The sequence below is a fragment of the Parasteatoda tepidariorum genome, chromosome 4 (assembly GCF_982258835.1).
Source record: "Parasteatoda tepidariorum strain Cologne lab strain chromosome 4, Ptep-v5.0, whole genome shotgun sequence".
Taxonomy (NCBI): domain Eukaryota; kingdom Metazoa; phylum Arthropoda; class Arachnida; order Araneae; family Theridiidae; genus Parasteatoda; species Parasteatoda tepidariorum.
The window spans coordinates 108,053,324-108,075,252 of NC_141758.1; the positions used below are offsets into that span (position 1 = coordinate 108,053,324).

A 21,929-nucleotide genomic window follows, 5' to 3' on the forward strand; every position below is an offset into this window, starting at 1 on the left:
AAAAAATAATTTTTTTTTGTTTGGGAATTTTCAAATAATGCATCAAAGCTGGAAAAATCCCGGAAAATTAGTTTATTTATAGATTATTATTTTTTTTAACTTGTTTCACAATACTCTCACGATAGTTTATCATACCAAAGGTGTCTTCTGTATGAAATCAATTGTCTTTCTTTTTGAAAGAACGTATAATGGAATAAAAAATAAAATAAAATAAAATGGCGGGGAAATTTTAAAATTTCAAGACCGCCTAGCACCCTTCAATATTAAGCTATAATTTTCAAATTCGAGTCGAAAGTTGGTATCCATGAGCAGAACCAACCTACCTAAAAACATTTTTTATAGATAAATTAGGGGTTCCACAGTGGCCCTTCAAATCTTTTGTTTATCTAGACGGGAGAGGGTACTTGAAGCTATGCAGTAGCACGATCCCCGTATAAGCGTGGTCCAACGGCTAAGACCATGTGCTAGTGACTTGCACTTGGAGCGAGGGAGCAAGGGTTCGAACCCCGGCTGAGGACGATTTTTTAAATTTTTTCTTCTTTTTTCTCTTTTGTTTATTTTACATTATATTGTTTATTTAATGTGTTTTTCGAAAAATTAAAGGATTCTATATACAAAAAATAATTTTTTTTTTGTTCGGGAATTTCCAAATAAGGCTTTAAAGCTGGAAAAATCCCGGAAAATTAGTTTATTTATAGCTTATTATTTTTTTTAACTTGTTTCACAATACTTTCACGATAGTTTATCATACCAAAGGTGTCTTTTATATGAAATCTATTGTCTTTCTTTTTGAATGAACGTATAATGGAATAAAAAATAAAATAAAATAAAATGGCGGGGAAAATTTAAAATTTCAAGACCGCCTAGCTCCCTTCAATATTAAGCTATAATTTTCAAATTCGAGTCGAAAGTTGGTATCCATGAGCAGAACCAACCTACTTAAAAACATATTTTATAGATAAATTAGGGGTTCCACAGTGGCCCCTTAAATCTTTTGTTTATCTAGCTGGAAGAGGGTACTTGAAGTTATGCAGTAGCACGATCCCCGTATAAGCGTGGTCCAACGGGTAAGACCATGTGCTAGTGACTTACACTTGGAGCGAGGGAGCAAGAGTTCGAACCCCGGCTGTGGTCGATTTTTAAAATTTTTTCTCGTTTGCTTATTTTACATTATATTGTTTATTAAATGTGTTTTTCGTTAAATTAAAGGATCCTATATATAAAAAATAATTTTTTTTTGTTCGGGAATTTTCAAATAATGCTTCAAAGCTGGAAAAATCCCGGAAAATTAGTTTATTAATAGCTAGTATTTTTTTTAACTTGTTTCACAATACTTTCACGATAGTTTATCATACCAAAGGTGTCTTCTGTATGAAATCAATTGTCTTTCTTTTTGAAAGAACGTATAATGGAATAAAAAATATAATAAAAAAAAATGGCGGGAAAAATTTAAAATTTCAAGACCACCTAGCTCCCTTTAATATTAAGCTATAATTTTCAAATTTGGGTCGAAAGTTGATATCCATCAGCTGAACCAACCTACCTAAAAACATTTTTTATAGATAAATTAGGGGTTCCACAGTGGCCCCTTAAATCTTTCGTTTATCTAGCCGGCAGAGGGTACTTGAAGCTATGTAGTAGCACGTTCCCCGTATAATAGTGGTCCAACGGCTAACACCATGTGCTAGTAACTTACAACTGGAGCGAGGGAGCAAGGGTTCGAACCCCGGCTGAGGTCGATTTTTAAAATTTTTTCTTCTTTTTTCTCTTTTGTTTATTTTACATTATATTGTTTATTTAATGTGTTTTTCGAAAAATTAAAGGATTCTATATACAAAAAATAATTTTTTTTTGTTCGGGAATTTTCAAATAATGCTTTAAAGCTGGAAAAATCCCAGAAAATTAGTTTATTTATAGCTTATTATTTTTTTTTAACTTGTTTCACAATACTTTCACGATAGTTTATCATACCAAAGGTGTCTTTTATATGAAATCAATTGTCTTTGTTTTTGAAAGAACGTACAATGGAATAAAAAATAAAATAAAATAAAATGGCGGGGAAAATTTAAAATTTCAAGACCGCCTAGCTCCCTTCAATATTAAGCTATAATTTTCAAATTCGGGTCGAAAGTTGGTATCCATCAGCAGAACCAACCTACCTAAAAACATTTTTTATAGATAAATTAGGGGTTCCACAGTGGCCCCTTAAATCTTTTGTTAATCTAGCTGGAAGAGGGTACTTGAAGCTATGCGGTAGCACGATCCCCGTATAAGCGTGGTCCAACGGCTAAGACCATGTGCTAGTAACTTACACCTGGAGCGAGGGAGCAAGGGTTCGAACCCCGGCTGTGGTCGATTTTTAAAATATTTTCCTCTTTTTTCTCCTTTGTTTATTTTACATAATATTGTTTATTTAATGTGTTTTTCGATACATTAAAGGATCCTATATTAAAAAAAAATTTTTTTTGTTCGGGAATTTTCAAATAATGCTTAAAAGCTTGAAAAATCCCGAAAAATTAGTTTATTTATAACTTATTATTTTTTTTAACTTGTTTCACAATACTTTCACGATAGTTTAGTGAACCAAAGATGTCTTTTGCATGAAATCAATTGTCTTTCTTTTTGAAAGAACGTATAATGGAATAAAAAATAAAATAAAATAAAATGGCGGGAAAAATTTAAAATTTAAAGACCGCCTAGCTCCCTTAAATATCAAGCTATAATTTTCAAATTCGGGTCGAAAGTTGGTATCCATCAGCTGAACCAACCTACCTAAAAACATTTTTTATAGATAAATTAGGGGTTCCACAGTGGCCCCTTAAATCTTTCGTTTATCTAGCCGGGAGAGGGTACTTGAAGGTATGCAGTAGCACGATCCCCGTATAAGCGTGGTCCAACGGCTAAGACCATGTGCTAGTTGCATACGCCTTGAGCGAGGGAGCAAGGGTTCGAACCCCGGATGATGTCGATTTTTAAAATTTTTCTTCTTTTTTCTCGCTTGTTTATTTTACATTATATTGTTTATTTAATGTGTTTTTCGATAAATTAAAGGATCCTATATATAAAAATAATTTTTTTTTTGTTCGGGAATTTTCAAATAATGCTTAAAAGCTGGAAAAATCCCGGAAAATTAGTTTATTTATAGCTCATTATTTTTTTAAACTTGTTTCACAATTCTTTCACGATAGTTTATCATACCAAAGATGTCTTTTATATAAAATCAATTGTATTTCTTTGTGAAAGAAAGTATAATGGAATAAAAAATAAAATAAAATAAAATGGCGGGAAAAATTTAAAATTTCAAGACCGCCTAGCTCCCTTTAATATTAAGCTATAATTTTCTAACTCGATCCGAAAGTTGGTATCCATCAGCTGAACCAACCTACCTAAAGACATTTTTTATAGATAAATTAGGGGTTCCACAGTGGCCCCTTAAATCTTTTGTTTATCTAGCCGGAAGAGGGTTCTTGAAGCTATGCAGTAGCACGATCCCCGTATAAGCGTGGTCCTACGGCTAAGACCATGTGATAGTCACTTTCGCCTGGAGCGAGGGAGCAAGGGTTCGAACCCCGGCTGTGGTCGATGTTTAAAATTTTTTCTCGTTTGCTTATTTTACATTATATTGTTTATTAAATGTGTTTTTCGTTAAATTAAAGGATCCTATATATAAAAAATAATTTTTTTTTGTTCGGGAATTTTCAAATAATGCTTCAAAGCTGGAAAAATCCCGGAAAATTAGTTTATTAATAGCTAGTATTTTTTTAAACTTGTTTCACAATACTTTCACGATAGTTTATCATACCAAAGGTGTCTTCTGTATGAAATCAATTGTCTTTCTTTTTGAAAGAACGTATAATGGAATAAAAAATATAATAAAAAAAAATGGCGGGAAAAATTTAAAATTTCAAGACCACCTAGCTCCCTTTAATATTAAGCTATAATTTTCAAATTTGGGTCGAAAGTTGATATCCATCAGCTGAACCAACCTACCTAAAAACATTTTTTATAGATAAATTAGGGGTTCCACAGTGGCCCCTTAAATCTTTCGTTTATCTAGCCGGCAGAGGGTACTTGAAGCTATGCAGTAGCACGTTCCCCGTATAATAGTGGTCCAACGGCTAAGACCATGTGCTAGTGACTTACAACTGGAGCGAGGGAGCAAGGGTTCGAACCCCGGCTGAGGTCGATTTTTAAAATCTTTTCTTCTTTTTTCTCTTTTGTTTATTTTACATTATATTGTTTATTTAATGTGTTTTTCGAAAAATTAAAGGATTCTATATACAAAAAATAATTTTTTTTTGTTCGGGAATTTTCAAATAATGCTTTAAAGCTGGAAAAATCCCAGAAAATTAGTTTATTTATAGCTTATTATTTTTTTTAACTTGTTTCACAATACTTTCACGATAGTTTATCATACCAAAGGTGTCTTTTATATGAAATCAATTGTCTTTGTTTTTGAAAGAACGTACAATGGAATAAAAAATAAAATAAAATAAAATGGCGGGGAAAATTTAAAATTTCAAGACCGCCTAGCTCCCTTCAATATTAAGCTATAATTTTCAAATTCGGGTCGAAAGTTGGTATCCATCAGCAGAACCAACCTACCTAAAAACATTTTTTATAGATAAATTAGGGGTTCCACAGTGGCCCCTTAAATCTTTTGTTAATCTAGCTGGAAGAGGGTACTTGAAGCTATGCGGTAGCACGATCCCCGTATAAGCGTGGTCCAACGGCTAAGACCATGTGCTAGTAACTTACACCTGGAGCGAGGGAGCAAGGGTTCGAACCCCGGCTGTGGTCGATTTTTAAAATATTTTCCTCTTTTTTCTCCTTTGTTTATTTTACATAATATTGTTTATTTAATGTGTTTTTCGATACATTAAAGGATCCTATATTAAAAAAAAATTTTTTTTGTTCGGGAATTTTCAAATAATGCTTAAAAGCTTGAAAAATCCCGAAAAATTAGTTTATTTATAACTTATTATTTTTTTTAACTTGTTTCACAATACTTTCACGATAGTTTAGTGAACCAAAGATGTCTTTTGCATGAAATCAATTGTCTTTCTTTTTGAAAGAACGTATAATGGAATAAAAAATAAAATAAAATAAAATGGCGGGAAAAATTTAAAATTTAAAGACCGCCTAGCTCCCTTAAATATCAAGCTATAATTTTCAAATTCGGGTCGAAAGTTGGTATCCATCAGCTGAACCAACCTACCTAAAAACATTTTTTATAGATAAATTAGGGGTTCCACAGTGGCCCCTTAAATCTTTCGTTTATCTAGCCGGGAGAGGGTACTTGAAGGTATGCAGTAGCACGATCCCCGTATAAGCGTGGTCCAACGGCTAAGACCATGTGCTAGTTGCATACGCCTTGAGCGAGGGAGCAAGGGTTCGAACCCCGGATGATGTCGATTTTTAAAATTTTTCTTCTTTATTCTCGCTTGTTTATTTTACATTATATTGTTTATTTAATGTGTTTTTCGATAAATTAAAGGATCCTATATATAAAAATAATTTTTTTTTTGTTCGGGAATTTTCAAATAATGCTTAAAAGCTGGAAAAATCCCGGAAAATTAGTTTATTTATAGCTCATTATTTTTTTAAACTTGTTTCACAATTCTTTCACGATAGTTTATCATACCAAAGATGTCTTTTATATAAAATCAATTGTATTTCTCTGTGAAAGAAAGTATAATGGAATAAAAAATAAAATAAAATAAAATGGCGGGAAAAAGTTTGAAATTTCAAGTCCGCCTAGCTCCCTTTAATATTAAGCTATAATTTTCTAACTCGATCCGAAAGTTGGTATCCATCAGCTGAACCAACCTACCTAAAGACATTTTTTATAGATAAATTAGGGGTTCCACAGTGGCCCCTTAAATCTTTTGTTTATCTAGCCGGAAGAGGGTTCTTGAAGCTATGCAGTAGCACGATCCCCGTATAAGCGTGGTCCTACGGCTAAGACTATGTGATAGTCACTTTCGCCTGGAGCGAGGGAGCAAGGGTTCGAACCCCGGCTGTGGTCGATGTTTAAAATTTTTTCTCGTTTGCTTATTTTACATTATATTGTTTATTAAATGTGTTTTTCGTTAAATTAAAGGATCCTATATATAAAAAATAATTTTTTTTTTTCGGGAATTTTCAAATAATGCTTCAAAGCCTGAAAAATCCCGGAAAATTAGTTTATTAATAGCTAGTATTTTTTTTTAACTTGTTTCACAATACTTTCACGATAGTTTATCATACCAAAGGTGTCTTCTGTATGAAATCAATTGTCTTTCTTTTTGAAAGAACATATAATGGAATAAAAAATATAATAAAATAAAATGGCGGGAAAAATTTAAAATTTCAAGACCACCTAGCTCCCTTTAATATTAAGCTATAATTTTCAAATTTGGGTCGAAAGTTGATATCCATCAGCTGAACCAACCTACCTAAAAACATTTTTTATAGATAAATTAGGGGTTCCACAGTGGCCCCTTAAATCTTTCGTTTATCTAGCCGGCAGAGGGTACTTGAAGCTATGCAGTAGCACGTTCCCCGTATAATAGTGGTCCAACGGCTAAGACCATGTGCTAGTGACTTACAACTGGAGCGAGGGAGCAAGGGTTCGAACCCCGGCTGAGGTCGATTTTTAAAATTTTTTCTTCTTTTTTCTCTTTTGTTTATTTTACATTATATTGTTTATTTAATGTGTTTTTCGAAAAATTAAAGGATTCTATATAAAAAAAATAATTTTTTTTTGTTCGGGAATTTTCAAATAATGCTAAAAAGCTTGAAAAATCCCGGAAAATTAGCTTATTTACAGCTTATAGTTTTTTTGGATTTGTTTCACAATACTTTCACGATAGTTTATCATACCAAAGGTGTCTTTTGCATAAAATCAATCGTCTTTCTTTTTGAAAGAACGTATAATGGAATAAAAAATAAAATAAAATAAAATGACGGGAAAAATTTAAAATTTCAAGACCGCCTAGCTCCCTTAAATATCAAGCTATAATTTTCAAATTCGGGTCGAAAGTTGGTATCCATCAGCTGAACCAACCTACCTAAAAACATTTTTTATAGATAAATTAGGGGTTCCACAGTGGCCCCTTAAATCTTTCGTTTATCTAGCCGGCAGAGGGTACTTGAAGGTATGCAGTAGCAGGGTCCCCGTATAAGCGTGGTCCAACGGCTAAGACCATGTACTAGTCACTTTCGCCTGGAGCTAGGGAGCAAGGGTTCGATCCCCGGCTGTGGTCGATGTTTAAATTTTTTCTCGTTTGTTTATGTTACATTATATTGTTCAATAAATGTGTTTTTCGTTAAATTAAAGGATCCTATATATAAAAAATTTTTTTTTTTTGTTCGGAAATTTTCAAATAATGCTTCAAAGCTGGAAAAATCCCGGAAAATTAGTTTATTTATAGATTATTATTTTTTTTTAACTTGTTTCACAATACTCTCACGATAGTTTATCATACCAAAGGTGTCTTTTGCATAAAATCAATCGTCTTTCTTTTTGAAAGAACGTATAATGGAATAAAAAATAAAATAAAATAAAATGGCGGAAAAATTTAAAATTTCAAGACCGCCTAGCTCCCTTAAATATTAAGCTATAATTTTCAAATTCGGGTCGAAAGTTGGTATCCATCAGCTGAACCAACCTACCTAAAAACATTTTTTATTGATAAATTAGGGGTTTCACAGTGGCCCCTCAAATCTTTTGTTTATCTAGCCGGGAGAGGGTACTTGAAGCTATGCAGTAGCACGATCCCCGTATAAACGTGGTCCAACGGCTAAGACCATGTGCTAGTGACTTACGCCTGGAGCGAGGGAGCAAGGGTTCGAACCCCGGCTGAGGACGATTTTTAAAAATTTTTCTTCTTTTTTCTCTTTTGTTTATTTTACATTATATTGTTTATTTAATTATTTTTTCGATAAATTAAAGGATTCTAGATACAAAAAATAATTTTTTTTTGTTCCGGAATTTTCTAATAATGCTTAAAAGCTGGAAAAATCCCGGAAAATTAGTTTATTTATAGCTTAATATTTTTTTAAACTTGTTTCACAATACTTTTACGATAGTTTATCATACCAAAGGTGTCTTTTGCATAAAATCAATCGTCTTTCTTTTTGAAAGAACGTATAATGGAATAAAAAATAAAATAAAATAAAATGGCGGGAAAAATTTAAAATTTCAAGACCGCCTAGCTCCCTTAAATATTAAGCTATAATTTTCAAATTCGGGTCGAAAGTTGGTATCCATCAGCTGAACAAACCTACCTAAAAACATTTTTTATAGATAAATTAGGGGTTCCACAGTGGCCCCTTAAATCTTTCGTTTATCTAGCCGGGAGAGGGTACTTGAAGGTATGCAGTAGCAGGGTCCCCGTATAAGCGTGGTCCAACGGCTAAGACCATGTACTAGTCACTTTCGCCTGGAGCTAGGGAGCAAGGGTCCGAACCCCGGCTGTGGTCGATGTTTAAAATTTTTTCTCGTTTGTTTATTTTACATTATATTGTTTATTAAATGTGTTTTTCGTTAAATTAAAGGATCCTATATATAAAAAATAATTTTTTTTTTTGTTTGGGAATTTTCAAATAATGCATCAAAGCTGGAAAAATCTCGGAAAATTAGTTTATTTATAGATTATTATTTTTTTTTAACTTGTTTCACAATACTCTCACGATAGTTTATCATACCAAAGGTGTCTTCTGTATGAAATCAATTGTCTTTCTTTTTGAAAGAACGTATAATGGAATAAAAAATAAAATAAAATAAAATGGCGGGGAAATTTTAAAATTTCAAGACCGCCTAGCACCCTTCAATATTAAGCTATAATTTTCAAATTCGAGTCGAAAGTTGGTATCCATGAGCAGAACCAACCTACCTAAAAACATTTTTTATAGATAAATTAGGGGTTCCACAGTGGCCCTTCAAATCTTTTGTTTATCTAGACGGGAGAGGGTACTTGAAGCTATGCAGTAGCACGATCCCCGTATAAGCGTGGTCCAACGGCTAAGACCATGTGCTAGTGACTTGCACTTGGAGCGAGGGAGCAAGGGTTCGAACCCCGGCTGAGGAGGATTTTTTAAATTTTTTCTTCTTTTTTCTCTTTTGTTTATTTTACATTATATTGTTTATTTAATGTGTTTTTCGAAAAATTAAAGGATTCTATATACAAAAAATAATTTTTTTTTTGTTCGGGAATTTCCAAATAAGGCTTTAAAGCTGGAAAAATCCCGGAAAATTAGTTTATTTATAGCTTATTATTTTTTTTAACTTGTTTCACAATACTTTCACGATAGTTTATCATACCAAAGGTGTCTTTTATATGAAATCTATTGTCTTTCTTTTTGAATGAACGTATAATGGAATAAAAAAGAAAAGAAAAGAAAATGGCGGGGAAAATTTAAAATTTCAAGACCGCCTAGCTCCCTTCAATATTAAGCTATAATTTTCAAATTCGAGTCGAAAGTTGGTATCCATGAGCAGAACCAACCTACTTAAAAACATATTTTATAGATAAATTAGGGGTTCCACAGTGGCCCCTTAAATCTTTTGTTTATCTAGCTGGAAGAGGGTACTTGAAGTTATGCAGTAGCACGATCACCGTATAAGCGTGGTCCAACGGGTAAGACCATGTGCTAGTGACTTACACTTGGAGCGAGGGAGCAAGAGTTCGAACCCCGGCTGTGGTCGATGTTTAAAATTTTTTCTCGTTTGTTTATTTTACATAATATTGTTTATTTAATGTGTTTTTCGATACATTAAAGGATCCTATATTAAAAAAAAATTTTTTTTTTGTTCGGGAATTTTCAAATAATGCTTAAAAGCTTGGAAAATCCCGAAAAATTAGTTTATTTATAACTTATTATTTTTTTTAACTTGTTTCAAATTACTTTCACGATAGTTTATCATACCAAAGGTGTCTTTTGCATAAAATCAATCGTCTTTCTTTTTGAAAGAACGTATAATGGAATAAAAAATAAAATAAAATAAAATGGCGGGAAAAATTTAAAATTTTAAGACCGCCTAGCTCCCTTAAATATTAAGCTATAATTTTCAAATTCGGGTCGAAGGTTGGTATCCATTAGCTGAACCAACCTACCTAAAAACATTTTTTATAGATAAATTAGGGGTTCCACAGTGGCCCCTTAAATCTTTCGTTTATCTAGCCGGGAGAGGGTACTTGAAGGTATGCAGTAGCAGGGTCCCCGTATAAGCGTGGTCCAACGGCTAAGACCATGTACTAGTCACTTTCGCCTGGTGCTAGGGAGCAAGGGTTCGAACCCCGGCTGTGGTCGATGTTTAAAATTTTTTCTCGTTTGTTTATTTTACATTATATTGTTTATTAAATGTGTTTTTCGTTAAATTAAAGGATCCTATATATAAAAAATAATTTTTTTTTGTTTGGGAATTTTCAAATAATGCATCAAAGCTGGAAAAATCCCGGAAAATTAGTTTATTTATAGATTATTATTTTTTTTAACTTGTTTCACAATACTCTCACGATAGTTTATCATACCAAAGGTGTCTTCTGTATGAAATCAATTGTCTTTCTTTTTGAAAGAACGTATAATGGAATAAAAAATAAAATAAAATAAAATGGCGGGGAAATTTTAAAATTTCAAGACCGCCTAGCACCCTTCAATATTAAGCTATAATTTTCAAATTCGAGTCGAAAGTTGGTATCCATGAGCAGAACCAACCTACCTAAAAACATTTTTTATAGATAAATTAGGGGTTCCACAGTGGCCCTTCAAATCTTTTGTTTATCTAGCCGGGAGAGGGTACTTGAAGCTATGCAGTAGCACGAGCCCCGTATAAGCGCGGTCCAACGGCTAAGACCTTGTGCTAGTGACTTACAACTGGAGCGAGGGAGCAAGGGTTCGAACCCCTGCTGAGGTCGATTTTAAAAATTTTTTCTTCTTTTTTCTCTTTTGTTTATTTTACATTATATTGTTTATTTAATGTGTTTTTCGAAAAATTAAAGGATTCTATATACAAAAAATAATTTTTTTTTTGTTCGGGAATTTTCAAATAATGCTTTAAAGCTGGAAAAATCCCGGAAAATTAGTTTATTTATAGCTAATTATTTTTTTTAACTTGTTTCACAATACTTTCACGATAGTTTATCATACCAAAGGTGCCTTTTATATGAAATCAATTGTCTTTCTTTTTCAAAGAACGTAGAATGGAATAAAAAATAAAATAAAATAAAATGGCGGGGAAAATTTAAAATTTCAAGACCGCCTAGCACCCTTCAATATTAAGCTATAATTTTCAAATTCGAGTCGAAAGTTGGTATCCATGAGCAGAACCAACCTACTTAAAAACATATTTTATAGATAAATTAGGGGTTCCACAGTGGCCCCTTAAATCTTTTGTTTATCTAGCTGGAAGAGGGTACTTGAAGTTATGCAGTAGCACGATCCCCGTATAAGCGTGGTCCAACGGGTAAGACCATGTGCTAGTGACTTACACTTGGAGCGAGGGAGCGAGAGTTCGAACCCCGGCTGTGGTCGATTTTTAAAATTTTTTTCTCCTTTGTTTATTTTACATAATATTGTTTGTTTAATGTGTTTTTCGATACATTAAAGGATCCTATATTAAAAAAAAAATTTTTTTTTGTTCGGGAATTTTCAAATAATGCTTAAAAGCTTGAAAAATCCCGAAAAATTAGTTTATTTATAACTTATTATTTTTTTAAACTTGTTTCAAATTACTTTCACGATAGTTTAGTGAACCAAAGGTGTTTTTTGCATGAAATCAATTGTCTTTCTCTTTGAAAGAACGTATAATGGAATAAAAAATAAAATAAAATAAAATGGCGGGAAAAATTTAAAATTTTAAGACCGCCTAGCTCCCTTAAATATTAAGCTATAATTTTCAAATTCGGGTCGAAGGTTGGTATCCATTAGCTGAACCAACCTACCTAAAAACATTTTTTATAGATAAATTAGGGGTTCCACAGTGGCCCCTTAAGTCTTTCGTTTATCTAGCCGGGAGAGGGTACTTGAAGGTATGCAGCAGCACGATCACCGTATAAGCGTGGTCCAACGGCTAAGACTATGTGCTAGTCACTTTCGCCTGGAGCGAGGGAGCAAGGGTTCGAACCCCGGCTGTGGTCGATGTTTAAAATTTTTTCTCGTTTGTTTATTTTACATTATATTGTTTATTAAATGTGTTTTTCGTTAAATTAAAGGATCCTATATAAAAAAATATTAATTTTCTTTTGTTCGGAAATCTTCAAATAACTCTCAAAAACTGGAAAAATCCCGGAAAATTAGTTTATTTATAGTATATTATTTTTTTTTAAACTCTTTTTACAATATTTTCACGATAGTTTAGCATACGTAAGGTGTTCTATGTATCAAATCAATTGTAATTCTTTGTGAAAGAGCGCATAATGGAATAAAAAATAAAATAAAATAAAATGGCGGGAAACAGCTTGAAATTTCAAGAACGTCTAACTCCCTTTAATATTAAGTTATAATTTTTAAACTCGGACTCAAGGTGGGCTTCTACAAGCTGAAAGACCCCTCCGAAGTATATTTTTGTAGATCAATTAGTGGGGCCGCTATGGCTCCTGAAATCTTTTGTTTAGCTAGCCCGGTGAGGGTACTTGAAGTTATGTAGTAGCATTTTCCCCGTATAGTTGTGGTCAATCGGTTAAGACCATGTGCTAGTGAATGACGCCGGGAGCAAGGGAGCTAAAGTTCGAATCCCGGCTGAGGTCAATTTTTAAAATTTTTTCTTTCTCTTTGGTTTATTTTATATTATATTATTTATTTAAGGTGTTCTTCGATAAATTAAAGGTTCCTATGTATAAAAAATAATTTCTTTTTTGTTCGTGATGTTTCAAATAATGCTTAAAAACTTGAAAAATCCCGGAAAATTAGTTTATTTATATTATATTATTTTTTTAAGCTTGTTTTACAATATTTTCACGATAGTTTAGCATTTCAAAGGTGTTCTAGGTATAAAATCAATTGTCTTTCTTTGTGAAAGAAGGCATAATGGAATAAAAAATAACATAAAATAAAAGGGCGAAAAGAAGTTTCAAATTTCAAAACCGCCTAACTCCCTTTAATATTAAGCTATAATTTCAAACTCGGATCGAAAGTAAGGCCTCTATGAGCCCATACGCCTCACCAAAGTATAATTTTAAAGATCAATTAGGGGGTTGCTATGGCCCCTAAATCTTTTGTTTAGCTCGTGGGGAGAGGGTACTTGAAGCTATGTAGTGGCATGATCCCCGTATAAGCGTAATCCAACGGCTAAGACCATGTGCTAGTTACTTACGCCTGGTGCGAGGGGGCAAGGGTTCGAACCCCGGCTGTGGTCAATTTTTAATTTTTTCTTTTTTATTGTTTTTATTTTTATTAACGAGAAATGCTTTTAAAAAGGAAAAACCGGATAAGTTATTTATTTTATTTCATTTTAACTTTTTTTCAATATTTTCGATATTTTAACGCAAATGAAATGCCTTCTACGCATAAAAAGAGGTACATATCTTTCTCAAAGATGCGAATAATAGAAGATCCCATATTCGAATTGTTTCCGAACACATTCTGTCAAGTTAGTTGAACCAGTTATCATATAATCAGTACTCGAACTCTTTTTTTTTTAATTCAGTACTCGAATCCTCTAATTTTATCTAGTTCTCGAACTTGCTATCATTTCTTCAATACCGGATTCTACTATCATTTGCAGTGGCGTACGCAAGGGAGGGGTTTAGGGGTTCAGACAAAATGGCAAAATGGCAAAAATAAAAATTTTAGTTGAAATCATGCGGCCATTATTTATTAAGACTATATATTTTTATGTGCCTTATGCCTACTTTTTTTTCTCATGGTATTTCTCAGAATACAGAAAAAACATTTACTATAATAGGGTTGTACTTTTGAAACCAAAATCACGTGATATATATATATATATTTGCTGTTCTTGGATCTTTAGGATGTCAAAAGGCAAGAATTTAACAATTTTTAATTACTTTGAGAAAAAATCACCACCTGAAATTAGTGAGGTGACAGCATCTAGTACCAATGTAAGTTTTTCTGTTGTACAGAGATGTGACACTTCCGTTGAAGAAAACGTTTCTAGCATAACAAAATCTGATGAATGTGAAAGTGGCCCTCAAAGTGTTACTTTCCACCCATATGATATTGGACTTTTTTCAGAAGATATTACATTATGTTCCTAAACTTAAAAAATCAAATCAAAATTTAACTAAACAATGTTGTTTAAATAAAAAGTCAAAATTGTCTAGCTGTCTGAATTAGGGAAATAATAGTGCTTTATTACTGACTCGAATGTCTTTTAGTAGTTTCAGAAAGTTATGAACACCTCCCTTGAAAATATTCTGCGTACGCCACTGATCATTTGATCATAGCTTAAATCCACTTTCTTTTATCGGTACCACAGAGGAAGTGGCATACTCTCTGGGGGCGCTGGACGTAACTTCAAGAGGATGTCGTATGGTGGGTATGGTATTTGCTTACTCCATAATGGTGGGCAGTTCAGCTTCTATTATAGAAGGACTTTAGTGTAAATCAATGCATTCGTATCATCAAGAGGAAGATATAAACACCTCTTTTTGTACTGCCATTTGTTGATAAAACAGAGAACCATCAGGAATAAGGGGATAACTCTGAAATGTTGTATATAACTAAGGTAAAAAAAAATAACAAGATTAATGGAATTAATTCTCATGAACTTGTATTATTGTTTATCAATCAGAATGAAATAATTTCGCAATTCATCTTCTAGGTATGAAAAAAAAAACATAATTGCATCGCAACATGTCGCACTTGTTCCGAGTGCCATCACAAAAGTATGTCATTTGGCGAGTGACTGTTTTTGTTCTATTAAGTGTCCCGTAGTGGACTGATCGTAAAGACGAGGTTCCCAGTAGAAGCAGGGCCCGACTTCCTCTGCTTCACTTTTCCAGAAATGAAGAACCGAACTACGGTGGTATTTAAATTTTTCACCTCATAATAGATAACAAGAAAATTGACTCGAACCTAAAATAGTTATAAACCCCCTCCCGCAATGGTCAGACGAAATATCATTCAGTCCATTTTACTGATTTTCTGACAATTCCATGTCCATCATTCCGAATGCAATTTTCTGATTGTAAACTTAGTCATCTATCTACAAAAAATTCATATCCTTGCTGACATTAGGGCGGAATTCAGCAAAATTTTCGAAATTACGATGTTTCAATAAAACCAATCAGAAACCTGTATTTTCTTTAACATATCGCATTTTGGCGATATGTAAAAATACAGGTTTTTGATTGACCTTGTTGCGAAGTCGAACTTTGAATTTTATACTAATATTGAACTACGACTCACAAGTAGAAGATACAGGTTGTTTTAGACAAGAGCACATTTATTTACATGACGAGGACATTTTACATAGGAAGAAACATAGAAAGAATAACTATTTTAGACATCGTTTTTCTTGTTAACGTATCGATTGTTTGTTCTATAATATTTTATATTTTGTTGCCATTCCATTACAACTAAACTATTTCCCGCTTTCCAATATTACTTATGCGAACCCGCAACATCCTCCCCACCAACAAATAAATTTTAAACTTTTAATTAATTTTTTGTTTGTTTGTTTTGTTTTAAGACAACAATTTCTGATTATAAAAATATTTTTAACTTTTAATGTCCTAATGTAAAAATGTTTTATAGTTCACAAGTCTAGTTTATTTGGTATTTTTATCTTTCTTCCATAACGAGTAATATTCTCCCGTATTCCTTCTGAAACAGAGACTGCTGATTTCGGTTTGTAAAAATCTGTTTCTTCAGGCGAAATTTCCAAGGGAAACAGCTTTGGTAAGGGTCTTATTTTCTCTCCATGGATTGTTTTCAATTTCGCAGCTCTTGATATGCCATCTTTGCCGGGATATAACTCTAAGACAACTGCTAAAGGCAAATTTATTCTTTTGACATTATCATCGCCAATAAGCACCACGTCTCCTTCTTTTAAATTGTTATTTGATTCTTTACCACGCTGTACAAGTTGAGCCTTCTTTCTCTTTCTCTTCTTCTTCACCTTCATTTTTGTTGCTTTAGCTTCGGCTGGATCTCGTATTCCAATAGTCTCCAAGCTCCAAAGGTTCAATAGTCTCCAAGCTCCAATGCTGGGTTGGCAGAATAAGCTTAAAGTAGTGTTTGTTTTTTCTTCTCTATGTTGTTGACCCATTATTGTCCACCCAAGCCGAGTTTCAATAGCCATAATATTTTCATCCAATTTTTCAATTTTACCCGTGAGAATTTGAGGCAATACATCCGCACCTAATAACACTTTAACTTCTAAAGGATTGTCCCCAACGTCTGATAAGTTAATTGATTTTTGCTGTAGAATGGGATAAATGTTTTGATTCTTTAATCTCGGTACGAAATTGCATATCTTTGTCTGGGCTAACATTGGACATGTAATTTTGTATTGACCATCTAGGGATTTTATATTGACATCATAGACACTGTGTTTTTCCTGACCAGTTTCTATTCCGCCAAACAATGCATGGTTTAAAATTTCTTCTCCAATTATTGGCAAATTTAGCTTTTTTACCCCCTCTGTTTTTATATAGGACCTTTGGGAACCGGAATCAATCAAAACTCTTGCGAGTCTATCTGTTTTATCTATGCCCTCGACCTTTACTATCAGTGTTTGCATCAACGTTTCACCCTTTTGTTGATTAACAAGAGTTTTAGAACTACTGCTATTTTCATAATTTTTTTCCTTAGTACTTGACTTTGTTTGACTTTGGTTTTCACCATTTTTTATGTTCCAACACATTACTGTCAAATGTCTTCTATCACAAATTAAACATTTAACAGAACTTTTGCATTGTTGTGCTGGATGGCCAATTTTCAAACAACGAAAACATGCTCTTTTTTCTTTTAAAACTGTCTTTTTATCGTTATAATTTAAATTGTGCAACTTGAAACATTCCACTGAGCTATGTGAATCCTTGTCACACCATATACATTTAAGCTTTTTGAAATCACTCGTGTTATTCCTTGAATCACCAGAATAGTATATACAAGCTGCAGTTGGTGGAACTACATCAAAACTTCCTTGGCTACCGAATCCACTACGAGCTATTTGCAGGCGTTCCTCACTTTCAACTTCAATTCTGAGAAATTTCAATAATTTTGTAAGATTTTCTGTGCTAGCATTTGTTTCTCCGGATGATCGAGATCTCTCCCACGTCTTCAAAAGATCCTCTGGAAGAGCTGATTCTACTAATGGGTAAAGCATGGCGGCATAAATATCACTTTTAACGCCAAGCGATTCCAGAGCTCGTAACTGTGTTTCCAATTTATCATACAATGTCGCCAATGGCATGTGACCTTTTTTTGTAGCCTGTGCCAACACCAATCTTAACAATTCTCTAATATAGATTTCGACCATCAGATCATCTCTTGCGAATCTCGATTTTAGTTGAGTAATTGCTTTTTGATAATTTTGGCCTGACGGTGGAAAACTATCTACCAGTTCTTTTGCTGGTGACCCGGGAACCATTGCTTGAACCAAATATTGAAATTTATCATCATCATCAATGGTGTTGTCCTCATGTATTTTACGGAACTGTCCCCAAAATCCGAGCCAATTTTTTATTTCTCCATTAAATTTCTGTAGTTCTAACATTGGAAGCTTGTATTTTCTCTTCATTTCCGCACTATTTTGTGAACTTGGTTCATTGTTCGCCAAACGAAGATTAACAGTTTCTTTTAAGTACACATATCTGTCAATATATTCTTCATTAGCTTCAAAATCTTTTTCATAATCATCATTATTTTCTAGTTTTAATAAATTTTCAGAAATCTGATTTTGCACATCGTTTAATCTTTCGAATTTATTCGTGAATTGTGATAATAAAATCTTTACGCGATCCACTTTAACCTCCGTATTCGATAACTCTGCTTCTAAATTATTTGCAGTTAAAGTAAATCCTTGGCGCAATGGCTTTCTTTTATTTTTTAATTCTTCCATTTATGAAGTGAAATATTAATTAAATTCTGATAGTTTCACTTACTTTCGTTTCTTTTGTCCTTTCTTTTTTAAGCTTGGCTCTTGAATATCACACGGACGCCACTTAATGTTGCGAAGTCGAACTTTGAATTTTATACTAATATTGAACTACGACTCACAAGTAGAAGATACAGGTTGTTTTAGACAAGAGCACATTTATTTACATGACGAGGACATTTTACATAGGAAGAAACATAGAAAGAATAACTATTTTAGACATCGTTTTTCTTGTTAACGTATCGATTGTTTGTTCTATAATATTTTATATTTTGTTGCCATTCCATTACAACTAAACTATTTCCCGCTTTCCAATATTACTTATGCGAACCCGCAACAGACCTAATTTGTCCACCGTCATTTCGAAAATTTAGCTGAATTCCGCCCTAGAAAGCCATGGAATTACGAAATATAGATAGTGTTCATACGATAGGTTAATGAAGAAGCCAACATAAAACTTACAATTTTATTTTTATAAAAAGTTCATTAATGAAGGAAACTTAAAATAAACTTTCTGATCGATTTGGGGCCCCCTATAATGTGGGTCCCTGGGAACTGCCCCGTATGTCCTTGCCTTAGTCAGGCTCTGAGTAGAACACCGAAGTCAAGTATCTCTGGCTGCTGTCAATGTGCGAGTGGGCGACCGCTTTGATCAGCTTGAGCAGTGACCGAGGGTACGTCGTATCGTTCTCGTTAAACTGTTCTACTGTAAAGGGCTCGACGAGTAGGTTGTTGGGATACCAAAGCAGGGGAGCCATCCCCTCTGCAGAGGTTCGAAATTGTGACGGCATGTCTTCGGATCGTCCTCAGGGACGTTTCCCAGATCGTTGCCCTTTCCGAGATCGTTGCTAATAGCCCATTGTGCAGCTCTAGTGCGAAGTTAATGAAGTACCTCCCTTAAAAATGGTAACCTTTTTAGTGTTGCCAAAAGACAACGTATTTTTCTCTCTCTTTTCATGGATTCCTAGTTTCTATTTGACTTGACTCAATAATAAATTCTTTTTTTGGTTAAGTTAATAAATGCTGATTGGCATCATTGATGAAGAGGTGATAGCAGAAGAATGTTGATGTGAGAACCGTGAAAACATAACTATTGAACTGATTGTTGGGGTTTATTTAATCGAAATTATCATTTAGTCTAACAATTTTAAAAAAATAATTTCGAATGATTTGTTTAACTTGAAAATAAAAAATACATATATCTTTACAAACTTGCACTAAAATGGCCGGGCAAACTTTGCATGATAGACTTGTGGCTGCAAAGCATACTATTTATGGACAAAATGTAGAAAAAGCTGTTTGTAAAGCTACTACTGAAGAAATTATAGGACCAAAGAAAAAACACTTAGATTGTAAGTGACTGAGTACTGTATATAAAAGTTATATATATTGAAAGTTAAAATTATTAAATTGTGTACGCACTGCAGTCAATATGTTATTAATATGTTTAGTTTTTGTATTTTTCTTTCACTGTGAACTGTATTTATCGTGATTATTTCTATGAGAATTATGCTGATAATTTCTAGCTTTTATTTCCCTATTTGCAAGTATAATACAGTATTATAGAAATTAAACAGTAGTTACAGGGTTCCAAATGTTCCGTTGGTTCAAGACCGCTAAAATTGTACTCGAACTAACCTAACATAATTATTAGTTGTGCCACTGATGAGGTTTTTCTGTTTTGGATTTCGGTTTTATGTTTTAGTCTGTGTTTTCGTCACAATATAGGACATTTTATAATTATGACAATACATTCTTTTAATTGAAATTTTTCCTTAAAATTGATTTAAAAAAAAATCTTATTAAAGACATGTAAATGAACTAGTGAAAAAATCTATGGACTAGTAATATCGGGGATATTTCCGTATCTTGATCAGTGGAAAAATCATGTTTTGGCAAATCATGTCATGCCTGCTAGAAGCCAAAAAAAAAAAAAAACTTAGCAGAAAGGAACCAACTCGAAACGTATAACTTGTAGCCACTCCTGAGTAAACATGTACATGTTTTTTTTTTTAAAATTGCAAGTTAAAAATCTATTTGGAACCTTGGCGATTGTTCTCGTCATGATGTGGAAATATCCATGCTGGTTCCTCTGAGCAATAACTAAATTCTCTTGATTTTTACCTCTGTAAGCATTTAAACTATGTTAGCAAGCTTTTGTTTAGTATTAAGACAATCAAACTACTGAATTAGATCTAAAAGAATGATAAAAGTATTTTGATTACTTTTTGTGTACAGTGTAATAAAAGAATTCAATTTCAAGATAATTATTCATGTTTAGATTTATGCGGTGTTTCATTTGATGCTGCAATTCTCCTGTTAAAGTACAACTAATTGTCACAAACTAGTTGTGCCAAGGTAATATTTCCATACTTAAACCTGTTCGCCCAAACTACAATTGCCGAGACAGTAAAGGGGTTTTGAACTCGCTTGAGTTTTGAAATAAAATTAGTCTATTTGGTTCCCTATTGTGATAAAATTTTTGTTTCTTACATGCCTTGTCCTGGAAGTCTCCAAAACCTGATGATTATTTTAGTCTTGTGTTGTGATGTTTGTTTTTATTCGGACAACAGGACTATTAATCAAAAGTCGACTGTATAAGTAGAAACAGATGCAGGGTTGCCACAGGTTCTTAAAATGAGACTATTTGCAACTATTTTTGTGGAATTTTGTTGTAGTCATTGTGGACTTTTTTTTATTTCAAAATGAGAACAGAAAAATCAGGAGTATTTCTTTCCTTTCCGATAAACGAGAAAAGTATCTCTAGAATATGATTTAATTCTATAAGAAAAAATAATGTGTTTTTTTTTTTTTTTGCTTTTGTATTTTTTTTTTTAGCTATTTTATTGATTCAACTCTTTCATTACTGTTTTTTAAATATGAAATCTATAAATATGAAGATGCAGAGTATAACAGTTTTGGTTATACCTATTATTTCAATTAATGTTATTATAATGCTTTTTTAAATTTATTGTTGTGTTTTTGTTGGAGAAAATAGTAACTTCGTTAAATCAGGAAAAATTCTTTTAATTAGTCATGGAAAGTCATGAATTTGAAAATCTAAAATGTAGCAGATGACCTGTATTTTTTTCATCACAGACTTTCAATATTGAGTTTTTATTTTTCTACAAACTCCTCACAGACTTTGTCATACGCACTGGTACTTTGGCCAGACAATTTAAAAAATTTAATGTTATATTTTTCGATATTTTCCAGCTAACTATTCCTTTAAGGATATTTTGAGCTCTACATTGCTCCATGCTCATCATTAGGCTTTTTTCCACAGCAGAAAATTTACTAGCTTTAATTTTTGTTTACCCAGTGTTCTTCCCACAAAAAATACACAATTCACTTGCTTCTATTGAATTTTCTTTTGTTAGCCAGTTTGAACAGATAACTAATATAAAATTTCATCTTCTCTAAATGCTGTTTAAAAATGATTTGTGACTTTTTCAGGGGCCATAAAAGAAAGCAAAGCATGCAAAAAAGGTAAAACTGATAATAAAATTTACATACTTTGCTTTCAACCAGACTACTTCTAGCAAAAGTCAATATTATTGAACTGCCATTATGAGATTTACTTTTCGAGATTTGGAACTATTATTCTGGTTTAAAGTGAAGCATGACGCTTTCATCTCTGTTTTACAGAACTGGTATTTTTTTCCAGGCGAAACTATTTTTATCAGTACGTAGGGAGAAAAAAAAACTCAGAAGAAACTGGACAAAATGGAAGAAACTGAAATTGGTTGATGCAATTGTTTTGCAATAACAATAATTTAAATTTTATCAAATTAAGAATACTTTAAATTTTATTAAAATTAATTTAATATAGTACTAAAAAGTTGGATATTTTTCATCTGAACTCGTTTTAAAAATAGTT

The 21,929-nt window shown here is 32.7% G+C and overlaps 2 protein-coding genes across 12 annotated transcripts in view; one reads left to right on the plus strand and one right to left on the minus strand.

The window, feature by feature from the left end:
- Positions 1 to 15,703: 15,703 nt before the first annotated feature.
- Positions 15,704 to 18,410, minus strand: LOC147812534 (uncharacterized). The gene is made up of 3 exons (XM_087162342.1): positions 18,392 to 18,410; positions 17,005 to 17,820; positions 15,704 to 16,815 (listed from the first exon to the last, which is right to left on the minus strand). Exons 1-3 carry the CDS (start codon positions 18,408 to 18,410, stop codon positions 15,704 to 15,706), a joined length of 1,947 nt encoding a protein of 648 aa, XP_087018468.1.
- Positions 18,411 to 18,993: 583 nt separating this feature from the next.
- The window catches only part of LOC107446727 (phosphatidylinositol-binding clathrin assembly protein LAP), a 50,106-nt gene continuing 47,170 nt past the window's right edge, over positions 18,994 to 21,929 (plus strand). For 6 of the 11 annotated variants that reach the window (XM_087161887.1, XM_087161889.1, XM_087161888.1 and 3 more), the window contains exon 1: positions 19,085 to 19,401. In XM_087161887.1, the coding sequence (XP_087018013.1) occupies positions 19,272 to 19,401 (130 nt within the window). In that variant the 5' untranslated portion in view covers positions 19,085 to 19,271. Of the gene's footprint in view, positions 19,402 to 21,929 lie in introns of all 11 variants that reach the window. The other 5 variants (XM_087161892.1, XM_087161896.1, XM_087161897.1 and 2 more) reach the window with 4 other exon arrangements.